Source organism: Phacochoerus africanus, chromosome 3, assembly GCF_016906955.1.
Source record: "Phacochoerus africanus isolate WHEZ1 chromosome 3, ROS_Pafr_v1, whole genome shotgun sequence".
NCBI lineage: Eukaryota > Metazoa > Chordata > Mammalia > Artiodactyla > Suidae > Phacochoerus > Phacochoerus africanus.
Window position 1 is genome coordinate 48,855,641 of NC_062546.1, and position 12,011 is coordinate 48,867,651.

The following is a 12,011-nucleotide window of genomic DNA, read 5'->3' on the forward strand; positions in this document are numbered from 1 at the left end:
CACAGTGTGGTGGTATGTTAAGAGCACCAGGTGCTGAATTCATGAAGAGCTGGATTTCCAAGAGCCCATCACATGACAAGCATGATGCCTCACTCACTTTCACCCTAATTATGAGCGCCCCCAGCCCACGACAAGGCAGGAGTTACTATCTCCATTTTACTAATGAGGGGACCAACACAGAGAGGCCAGGTGAGGTGCCCAAGGCCAAGCTAGAGAAAGAAGCAGAACCAGATTTCACACCAGTCTAGGCCAGCACCCCCACTGGCAATGCCACACAAATGGTTGTCTCAACATCTGAGCGCTCCTTCCCACATTTAGGCCTTTATAAGGGTTTCCAAAAGAACTTTTTTTTATTTTCATTTTTTGCAGGAAGTGTCTAGTTTCTGTTTTTGTCTTTTTGTTTGTTTTTGTCTTTTTTGGGTGCACCCACAGCATGTGGAAGTTCCCAGGCTAGGGGTCGAGTTGAAGCTGTAGCCACTGGCCTACACCACAGCCACAGCAATGCCAGATCCAAGCCTCATCTGTGATCTACACCACAGCTCACAGCAACATCAGATCCTTAACCCACTGACCAAAGCCAGGGATCAAAACTGTGTCCTCATAGATGCTAGTCAGATTCGTTTTCACTGAGCCACAAGGGGAACTCCAAAATGTCTAGATTATAAACAAATACTCCAATATAAATATTTCGATGGTCAACTCAATTCAAATGAATAACAGCTGCTTTCTTAGTAACGGAAACTAGAGCAGAGGTAGCAGGTTGGTAGGGAGAGAAAAGGTAAAATGGACTACTATTCTGAGCCTAGAAAGAAAAAGGATAAGAAACGATCTAATATTTGGTCAGGAACTAACTTAATAAGAGACTGACTGATCCTGATTTCCCTATGTCCTGAAAATCAAAACAGGATCAAGGAAGTTTAAAAAGTATTTTTTTCCCATAGAATATTTTATTTTATTTTATTTTTTTGTCTTTTTAGGGCCACACCCATGGCATATGGAGGTTCCCAGCCTAGGATTTGAATCAGAGCTGTAGCCGTTGGCCTAAACCACAGCCATAACAACACCAGATCTGAGCCACATCTGCAAACTGCACCACAGTTCATGGCAACACTGGGTCCCTGACCCACTGAGCAAGGCCAGGGATTGAACCTGGGTCCTCATGGATGCTAGTCAGATTCATTTCCACTGATGGGAGCTCCCCATGGAATTCTTAAAGACAATAATAGGACGCACCCTACTTATTGCCAAAGTTGAATTCATCATCATTTAGGCCCACATTTTCTTAGTATACCTGAGTGTCTTTAAAAATATATATTTGGGTATCTTAATATTGACAACAACAATAATAATAGCACAGAATAATAACAATTGACTGAGCACCTATGTACAGCAAACATTGTGAAAAGTCCTTTACCTTGTTCCCTGGGTTAAACCTCACTCCGTGAGGCAAGTATTTTGGTCACTACTTTGTAGATTCTGGAACTCAGAGGGCTTGAGGAACATGACCCAAGTCACACACCAGTAAGTGACCTGTGGACCTCCAGCCTGGATTAGGCAATAAACAGGGAGGAGATGGTCTTTACAACCAGAGATGGTCACTAATTATATCACAGAATTATCATTAAACTTAAATCATAGGAGTTCCTATTGCTCAGCGAAAACTGAACTAGACTAGTATCCATGAGGACTCAGGTTTGATCCCCAGCCTCAATCAGTGGATTAAGAATCTGGGGTTGCCTCGAGCTGTGATGTAGGTCGCAGATGTGGCTCAGATCTGGCATTGCTGTGGCTGTGGTATAGGCTAGCAGCTGCAGCTCCTACTTGACCCCCAGCCTGGGAACTTTCATATGCTAAAGTTGAGCTCCTAAAAAAAATACAAAAAAAAAAAACCCTTAAATCATAGACTTTCTGGCAATTCAGTCAGGGAATTAAAGAGAAGCTGTTCCCCAAATCCAGACCAGGCTTCATAAGAGGAATACTAACATCCCTAGTGCTGTTAGCTATGACACAGGGCAAGCCCACGTGGCTCTCTTCTGAAGTTTTCAAAGAACAAAACAGAAAAACAATTCCACTCGTTCCCTAATGAACCAAGTGTTCCCCGTATCTGAATGAATTCTGGACAGAGATCAGAAAGGGACTCAGACAAAAGGGCCTCCAGGAAACAGCTCCCTGTCGCAGTTACACCAGGGAGGCTGCCTTTGAAGTCTCTTCCAACGGTTTTGCTTACAGAAGATGTTTTTCTTCCCAAGACAGTGTGGACCCAGCCATTGGAATAGAGAAACAAAGGATCCCATACCTGCATATGTTAGGATTTTTGTGTTTGTTTTAAACTCTGCTTCTTACCTGGATCCACATCAGAAGAGCAAGGAAGAGAAAGGGCTTCCTCAGAACTGAAAGCCTCGCTGCTGGCCTCCTGGCTGGGTCTCTGCAACACGTAATCCCTTATGTCACAAGCGGATGGCAGGTCCAAAGCATTGCTTCCCTCCCACTGGCTGCCTGGGGTGGCATCCTGGGTGGCCATCGCCCTGCCATGGCAAAAGAGAACAATTCAATACAGAAGGCATCGCCTAAGAGGAACCCCCAGCACAGTCATGGCTCAAAGCACCTCAAAGCCCCAATAACAGTAGAACCAGAATAATTTACTTTCCTGTCATTAATGGTCCTCCTTGTCTTCACTTTAGACCCAGTATTTGCTTATCCTGTTTCTTCATCAAGAGAAACAAATACTCACAGCACAGAAAGAAACCATGAATAACTTCATCTGGAAGATGAGCCGCCTATCTGATAAGGATGAAATACTGCATGGCACTATAATCCAAGGACTATATGAATAGCTAATGAAAAGGGGAACACCCCACATTTTAAATGGGACAACACTTTTAAACCATAGGTAGGGTCTAATCCAGATTTAATAATGTAAAATACTCTGTGTGGGATGCGTGTGTATGAAACATATACAGACCTGTAGTGATAAAGCAAACAAACAAAAAGTCTGGAGGGTAGGTGTTCCTGTTGTGCCTCAGTGGAAACAAATCCGACTAGGAACCATGAGGTTGCGGGTTCCATCCCTGGCCTTGCTCAGTGGGTTAAGGATCCGGCGTTGCCGTGAGCTGTGGTGTAGGTTGCAGACACAGCTTGGTTGCTGTGGTTCTGGCACAGGCTGACAGCAACAGCTCCGATTAGACCCCTAGCCTGGGACTCTCCATATGTCGTGGGTGTGGCCCTAAAAAGACAAAAAGACAAAAAAAAAGTCTGGAGGGTATATCCCAGATTAATGTCAGTGGCAATTAATTCAGTGGTTTAATTTCTGGGTAGTGAGATTACAGGTGATTTGCATTTCCTTCTGTGGCCTTCAATTGCTGACACACTGGGACTGGGGAGCAAAGGTGAATGTGACAGAGGCCTCCTTCGAGTTACACAGGGATGATCCCAAACATAGGGACAGTGTTAACACGATGGTAAGATGGAGAGGAGGAGGTAGGCTTTTTGCAGGAAGGTGTCCCCACACATGGGGCAGGCTGGGCCATGGTGGGGGTTGGGGGGGGTGGGGCCAGCATGAGCCCCAGAAGAATCAGCTTGGGCAACGACAAGTGGCATGGGGTGTCAGGAGTTGAAAGTGAGAGAAGCAAGGACAGTTTACACACTGGGTGACTGGGGAAGGACAAACCCTGTGGTTTTGGATGGATGGTCATGGGGCCTCTGCCAGCTCTGGGAAGGGCAGCAGGGCCTGGGTGTGATCAGGAACTTGGATACACACACTCTCTAGCTGAACTCTGGAGACCTTGAAGGTGGCTTATTGGGTTCAGCATTGGGACACTTCTTGTTAAAAATTAGGGAGTTCCCGTCGTGGCGCAGTGGTTAACAACTCCCACTAGGAACCATGAGGTTGCGGGTTCGATCCCAGGCCTTGCTCAGTGGGTTGAGGATCTGGCGTTGCCGTGAGCTGTGGTGTAGGCTGCAGAGACGGCTTGGGTCTTGCGTTGCTGTGGTTCTGGCACAGGCTGGCAGCAACAGCTCCGATTAGACCCCTAGCCTGGGAACCTCCATATGCCACGGAAGCAGCCCTAGAAAAGGCAAAAAAAACAAAAAAAACAAAAAAAGGTATTCCTGGAGTCCCTGTTTTGGCTGAGCAATAGTGAACCCGACTAGTATCCACGAGGATGGGGGTTCAATCTCTGGCCTCGCTCAGTGGGTTAAGGATCTGGTGTTGCCGTGAGCTATGGTGTAGGTCACAAATGTGGCTCAGATCTGGTGTTGCTGTGGCTGTGGCATGAGCTGGCAGCTGCAGCTCTGATTCGATCCCTAGCTTAGGAACTCCATATGCTGCAGCAGCTCTAAAAAGACAAAAAAAAAAAAAATTAGTTGTTCCTTACCCTCCCTGGTTGCTATCTACCTGTGGGTGCTGGGTTCTCTACTGGAGGGCTCTTAGCAGTGCATCCAGCCATGCCCACGTCTCTGTAAAATAATTATGGGTCTGGGGAGATCTTGGACACTCTGCTACTCTGTCTCATGAGTTGTCATCAGTAAATCTTTTTTTCTTTTTCTTTTGTAGAAGGGGAGGGGTGAGTGGGTGGGGCATGGCATGCACAATCTCTCCAGCCAGGGATAAAACCCGTGATACAGTAGTAACCCTAACTACACCAGTGACAATGTCAGATCCTTAACCACTAGGCCACCAGGGAACTCCAGCAATAAATCTTGTCATATTTATTTAGGAACAGAAATAAGAGTCAAACTTAATACCTACATGGATCAAGGGGCTAAAGAGGTACCAAGAGTCAACAAAAAGTGGCAGCTTTGGTGACTGGGTTGCATCATCAACTGCATTAAAGCAGACAGGAGAAGGAACAGGTTTGGGAGGAGGCAGTCTTCCAAATTATGGAATACTATCCAAATCTTAAAATGACAGTCAGAACTTGAAAGATGTATGTATGAATGACAAAAGCAATTTCAGAATAACATGAATAATAATAATACGAGTAGTTAACATTTATTGAGTGCTTACTGGATGCCAGATGTTGTGCTAAAAGCTTCATCTACAGGTAATCCTAATTATTACCCCCACTTAGAGTCAGTCCCAAATACAGACAGAAGTGGAGTAACTTACCCCAAAACCCATCTAGAAAGTACCAACCTAGGATGAACCCAACTCCAAGACCTCCCAGCTTTCTGTGTTTGAAGAGCCTCCAAACTGCAACCCAAGCTACCACCTAATTTAGGCAAAGACCAAAGATAGGAGATATAAAAACAAATCGACAGAGAGACCTGGCCAGATCCTTCTTGTTTGAGGACACCCAGTCACATGTTGTTGTGGACATTCACTCAGGCAGAGAATGAGCCAAGACATCAGCTGATTGCTTCTGAAAGGAGTGAAGTGACCAAGGTTCCCAAAGCAAGAACACCCTGTCTTTGCACATGTGCCACATTAGCCAACCAAGCCAATGTTTCAGCAAACACCTCTGCTGCAGACATCTGTGGCTCCTCCTTCTGCCCTCATATTACCCAACACTGCTCTGGAGGCTTCTGGAAGGGAACAAACAGGTCAGTGAATGACATCCAAATATCCTGTCTGCCTACAAAACTGCCTTGAAATCAGCCATCAACAGAAGGGGTCAATAGTGATATGAAATGAAAGGAGTCCAGTTTGCAAACAAATAGCGCCATGATGTGATACCTACTTTTTTTTTTTTTGTCTTTTTATGGCTGCACCCACGGCATATGGAGGTTCCCAGGCTAAGGGTTGAATCGGAGCTGTAGCCACCAGCTTACACCACAGCCACAGCAACTTGGGATCCAAGCAACATTTGTGACCTACACCACAACTCACATCAATGCCAGATTCTTAACCCACTGAGTGAGGCCAAGGATCAAACCCACGTCCTCATGGATTCTAGTTGGAATCGTCAACTGCTGACCCATAACGGGAACTCCTCTACCTTTTCTTTTAGAATAATTTATAAGAAATATCAAGTACAACCCAAACTGGGCACTTGAACAAAAAAGGAAGGAAAGAAGGAAGGGAAGGGAGGAAGGAAGGAAGGAAGAAAGAAAACTGCCTACTGAAAAGCAGAATGCTGTTTATTACAAAATAAGTGCCTGTGCATATACAACATTATTTGGGATTCGATGAATTTGTACAGGAGAAACAAGTAACAGGAAGAGAGGAGACCTTTCTGATGGTCTGAAACCACCTAGGCTGGCAAGTAAAATGCAACAATTATCCTTTGCCCCCAAACTTTTAATATGTTGTTTAATTTCCTTCTCCAGAAGTGCTTATTTTCTTCTCTTAAAACTGCTTTAGGAGTTCCTGCTGTGATGCAATGGGTTAATGATCTGGCTTGTCTCTGTGGCATTGGTGGTTCAATCGCTGGTCCAGTGTAGTGGGTTAAGGATCTGACATTGCTTGCAGTTGTGCCATAGGCTGCAGATCAGATTCGATCCCCGACTTAGGAACTTCCATATGCCACGAGTGCAGCCAAAAAAAAAAAAAAAAAAGGGAAAAAAAAGTGCTTTAATGCCACAATCTAAATATTCTTTTCCAGGGAGTTCCCTTTGTGGCTCAGTGGTTAACGAACCCAACTAGGATCCATGAGGATAAGAGTTCAATCCCTAACCTTGCTTAGTGGGTAAGGATCCGGCATTGTCCTGAGCTGTGGTGTAGGTCGCAGATGCAGCGCGAATCTGGCGTTGCTGTGGCTGTGGCATAGGCTGGCAGCTGCAGCTCCGATTCGACCTCTAGCCTGGGAACCTCCATATGCTGCAGGTGCAGCCCCTGAAATTGCAAAAAAAAAAAAAAAAAGTATATATATATTCTTTTCCAGTACTGGGGAGGATAGGATGCCCCATGACTGTAGACACAAAAGGTTTCACAGTACATTAAACACCTGCTTACCAAGAGAAAGAGGCCATTGCCCTACAGATTCTTACAGACTTAGAAAACAACTCAGGAGTTCCCGTCGTGGCGCAGTGGTTAACGAATCCGACTAGGAACCATGAGGTTGCGGGTTCGGTCCCTGCCCTTGCTCAGTAGGTTAACGATCCGGCGTTGCTGTGAGCTGTGGTGTAGGTTGCAGACGCGGCTCGGATCCCGCGTTGCTGTGGCTCTGGCCGAAGGGGGTTCGGTCCCTGCCCTTGCTCAGTGGGTTAATGATCCGGCGTTGCCGTGAGCTGTGGTGTAGGTTGCAGACGCGGCTCGGATCCCGAGTTGCTGTGGCTCTGGCGTAGGCTGGTGGCTACAGCTCCGATTCAACCCCTAGCCTGGGAACCTCCATATGCCGCGGGATCGGCCCAAGAAATAGCAACAACAATAACAACAACAAAAGACAAAAAAAAAAAAAAAAACTCAGTCAGGATATATGTAAACAAAAAAGTTTAATTTCATTTACTTTTTTTTTTCAATTAAGGCTCTTTCCTCCCAATATTTTACAGGAGAAATTTCAAAAAAAAAAAAAAATTAGTGGAAAGGAGTTCCCTGTGGCCCAGCAGGTAAAGAATCCGGTGCAGCAGCTTGGGTTACTGCTGTGGCGTGGGTTTGATCTCTGGCCCAGAACTTCCAAAAAAATAAACAAACAAACAAACAAAAACAGCTGTCAAAAAAAGAAAAAAGATAAGTGTAAAGAATTTTATACAATGACCATCCATACAACTACTGCCTATATTTCTTTATTCTTATGTAACTTTTTTTTTTTTGCTTTTTTGCACCACACCTGAGGCATATGGAGGTTCCCAGGCTAGGGGTCAAATTGGAGCTGCAGCTGCCAGCCTATGCCACAGCCACAGCAACATGGGATGTAAGCCACATCTGTGACCTACAGCACAGCTCACAGCAACGCTAGATCCTTAACCCACTGAGCAAGGCCAGGGATTGAACCTGCATCCCCATGATACTAATCAGGTTCATAACCCACTGTGCCATGTCAGACCTCCCATTGTGTAACTTATTTAAACAAACTAAATAGTTCACCCATTTCTTTCACCACCACCCCTACTTCTGGCAAGGACCAATCTGTTCTCTGTATCTATAAGCTTCATATAAATATATTTTATATATATAAATTTTTTAGATGCTACAAATGAGTGAGATCATAAAGTATTTGTCTTTCTCTGACTCATTTCACTTATAATGCCCTCTTGATCATTCATGTTGTTACAAATGGCAAGATTTCATTTTTTTAATGGCTGAGTAATAAATATTTATTTACAGATATGTATACATACATATAAAAAGGATTATACTCCATGACCAAGCAGAACTTATCCCAGAAATGCAAAGTTGCTTTAACATCAGAAAATCAAGCAATGTAATACACTACATTAGTAGAATAAGGGGCAAAAACCACAACAGAAAGACACACAAATAATCATTTGACAAAGTCAGATACCCATTCACGATCAAAACACTCAGCAAACTAGGAATGGAAGGGAACTTCCTCAATCTGGTACAGGGCATTTTTAAAAAAACCCATAGCTAGCATTGTACTTCATGGTGAAAGATTGAATTCTTTCAGTTCTTTTTTTGCTCCTAAGATCAGGAACAATTCAATATTATCCACTCTCATCGCTTTTATTCAGCATTTTACTGGAGGTTTCAACTGCACAAATAGACGAGAAATGAAATAAAAGGCTTCCAGATTGCAAAGAGATAAGTAAAACTATTTATATTAGCAGAAGACATGATGTTATATATAGGAAGTCCCAAAAAGTCCACTTAAAAAACTATTAGAAAAATTTAAAAAGTTGACAAGGTTGCAGGATACAATATCAACACAGAAAAATCATTTGCATTTATATATACTAGTAGTAATCTGATAATGAAATTAATAACATTAATTTCATTTACAATAGTATCAAAAAGAATACTTAAGTATATACATTTAATAAAAAATGTGTAGGGCATGTACACTGAAAACTATCTAAAAATGTTTAAAGAAACTAAAGATCTAAATGAGTGGAAAGACACTCTATACTCACGGAATGGGAGACTTACTATCTCATTTATTTTTAAATTTTATTGAGGTATAGTTGATTTATAATGTGTTAACTTCTTCTGTATAGCAAAGTAATTCAGTTATACATATATAACTGTATAGCAAAGTAATTCGGTTATACATATATAACTGAATATATACACAAACGCACACACTTTTTATTATGGTTTATCACAAGATATTGAATATAACTCCCTGTGCTATACAGTAGGACCTTGGCTTTTTATCCATCCTATATGTAATAGTTTGCATCTGCTAATTCCCAACTCCCAATCCTTTCTTGCCCCACCCCATCCCCTTGGCAACCACAAGTCTATTCTATCTGCGAATCTGTTTCTATTTCATAGATATGTTCATTTGTGTGTTATTTTGGATTTCACATATAAGTGATATATGATATTTGTCTTTGTCTGACTTACTTTGGTTAATATGATGATCTCTACGTCCATCTATGTTGCTGCAAATGGCGTATTACGTCGTTATTTTTCACAGCTGAGTAATAATTCATGGTATACATCACATCTTCCTAATCCATTCATGTGTTGATGGGCATTTAGATTGTTTCCATGTCTTGACTATTTTAAATAGTGCTGCTGTTAACATAAGGGTGCATTTATCTTTTTGAATTATGGTTTGTCTGGATATATGCCCAGGAGTGGGACTGCTGGATCATATGGCTACTCTATTTTTAGTTTCTTAAGGAACCTCATACTGTTTTTCATAGTGGCTGCACCCATTTACATTCCCACCAACACTTTAGTAGAATTCCCTTTTCTCCACACCCTCTCCAGCATTTATTTGCAGACTTTTCAACCATGGCCATTCTGACAGGTGTGAGGTGGTACCTCACTGAAGTTGTGATTTGCATTTCTCTAACAATTACCAATGACAAACATCTTTTCATGTGCCTATTAGCTATCCGTATGTCTTCTTTGGAGAAATATCTATTTAAGTCTTCTGTCCATTTTTTCTATTGGGTTGTTTTCTTTTTTGCTATTGACTTATATGAGCTGTTGATAAATTTTGGAAATTAAGCCCTTATCAGTCATATCATTTGCAAATATTTTCTCTCAGTCCATAGGTTGGAAGACTTACTATTTTAAATGGTAATATTGCCCAAATCGATGTACAGGCAAATGAAATTCTTATCAAAATCTAGGTTGGCTTTTTTTTTTTTTAATTTTAGATACTGACAAAACTGCTTAAAAAATTCATATGGAAATGCAAGGGATCCACACAGACAAAACAATCTTAAAAAAGAAGAACAAAGTTGGAGTACTCATTCTTTCTAATTTCAAAACCAACCACAAGCTTCAGGAATCATGGCTGTGTAGAACTGTAATAAGGATAGACATATAGATTAACGGAATAAAACTGAGAGTCCAAAAGTAAAAGCTTACATTTATGGCCAATTTATTTTCCCCAAGGGGCTGAGATAATTTCACACGGTAAGAATGGTCTTTTCAATGCTGAGACAACTGAATATCCATATGCAAACAGGTAAAATGGCTCAAGTACTTTGGAAAACAGTTTAGCAATTCCTCAAATGGTCAGCGTTACAGCTGGATCTGACAACTCCTCTCGTAGATATATGTACATGCTCAAGAGAAATAAAAACATGTGTCCACACAAACTTTATACAAATGTTCACAGCAGCCAAAAAGTGGAAACAATCCAAATGTCCATGAACTGATGAATGGCTGAATAAAATGTAGTATATGAAAACCAGGAATATTTTTCAGCAATAAAGGAACTAAGTTCCAATACATGCCACAAGAACTTTTTAAAACATTTTACTTAGTGAAAGAATTTAGTCAAGAAAGACCACTTATTGTAGGATTCCATTTATATCAAATACACAAACTGACAAATCCATAGAGACAAAAAGTAGATTAATAATTGCCTAGGACTGGGGAGGTCCTCGTGGGGCGGGGGGGCGGTGTGTGACTGCTAATGACTACAAGGTTTTCATCACCTGGAGGTGATGAAAATATTCTAAAATTAGATTTTGTTTATGGAAACACAATTCTGAGGATATATGAAAACCCACTGAATTGACACCTACAGCAAGTGGAAGTTCCCAGGCCAGGGATCAAACCCATACTGCAATAGGGACCTTCGACACAGGTGCAGAATGACAGATCCCTAACCCGCTGTGCCGCAAGGAACTTCCAATTTTTATACTTTATGCAAATTGTATTATAATATGTGAATTATATCTCAATAAATTTGTTTTTTAAAAGGAAGAACCAAAGCTCATCTAGACACGGCCCCCAAATTCTGGGACTTCCCCAAAGCGGTGGCTGAGCCGCCCCATGTAATGGGAGGGGAGGGGTTTGGGAATGTGCCAAGGAAAGCAGCCATAACTTCCCAGTTTGGAAAGAACGGCTGAAGTCTTGTGGAGAGTCCTACCTTTCCCCCAATTCAAGGCACTCGAGCGTCTGCAACGAAAACTGACCTAGAAAAGTCGCCAGGGCCCAGTTACACTCACCACCCCGAAACAGCAGCGGGTCCCAACCGGAAGCGGAGGCCCCATGTTTATTACGGGAAAAGCGAGGTTGAAAGGAAGTCGCTGGAACCATCTTTGCTAAGGGCAGGAAAGACCAAGGGGAGGGAGTTGCGACCATCTTGACTGAGGGCATGGGTATAGCCAATGATCCGTTCCACGTAGGGCTAGTTTCGGCAGTTTCTAGAGGTTTTATTGATGAGTGTGCTTGGTAGACACTAAAGGGAACAAGAAAAATATTTTAAATTTTTGAAAACTTCAATGTCTACACTTTGAAAAACATGAAAAGTAGAGAGATTTAAAAAGATAATGTTAATATTTCAATATGTTGCAGGCGGGTACTGCCGCACACCGCCAGAATGTCAGGACCACAGAAAGCGAATGAGGGTTACTATTTCCATCTCATCATATTCTTGAAAAAGCACTGTACACCTACAGCCTCCTATAGATGCCTACACTAGTATAGAACCCCATAAGTTAGGAATCTTATGCTCAGGATGAAGATTTTAAATAACACT

The 12,011-nt window shown here is 42.3% G+C and overlaps 2 protein-coding genes across 8 annotated transcripts in view; both read right to left on the reverse strand.

Moving 5' to 3' along the window:
- CHGB (chromogranin B) overlaps positions 1–2,383 on the reverse strand; it is a 147,010-nt gene extending 144,627 nt beyond the window's left edge. The window contains 1 exon segment of the mRNA XM_047771700.1: positions 2,344–2,383. Within this exon segment, the coding sequence (XP_047627656.1) occupies positions 2,344–2,355 (12 nt within the window). The 5' untranslated portion in view covers positions 2,356–2,383.
- Positions 1–11,534, reverse strand: part of SHLD1 (shieldin complex subunit 1) — a 113,348-nt gene extending 101,814 nt beyond the window's left edge. For 3 of the 7 annotated variants that reach the window (XM_047771705.1, XM_047771701.1, XM_047771707.1), the window contains exons 1-2: positions 11,400–11,510; positions 2,344–2,525 (exon numbers count right to left, since the gene is read on the reverse strand). In XM_047771705.1, the coding sequence (XP_047627661.1) occupies positions 2,344–2,521 (178 nt within the window). In that variant the 5' untranslated portion in view covers positions 2,522–2,525; positions 11,400–11,510. Of the gene's footprint in view, positions 1–960; positions 1,546–2,343; positions 2,526–11,399 lie in introns of those variants that run through there. The other 4 variants (XR_007133927.1, XM_047771706.1, XM_047771703.1 and 1 more) reach the window with 4 other exon arrangements.
- Between the last annotated feature and the right edge of the window lie 477 nt (positions 11,535–12,011).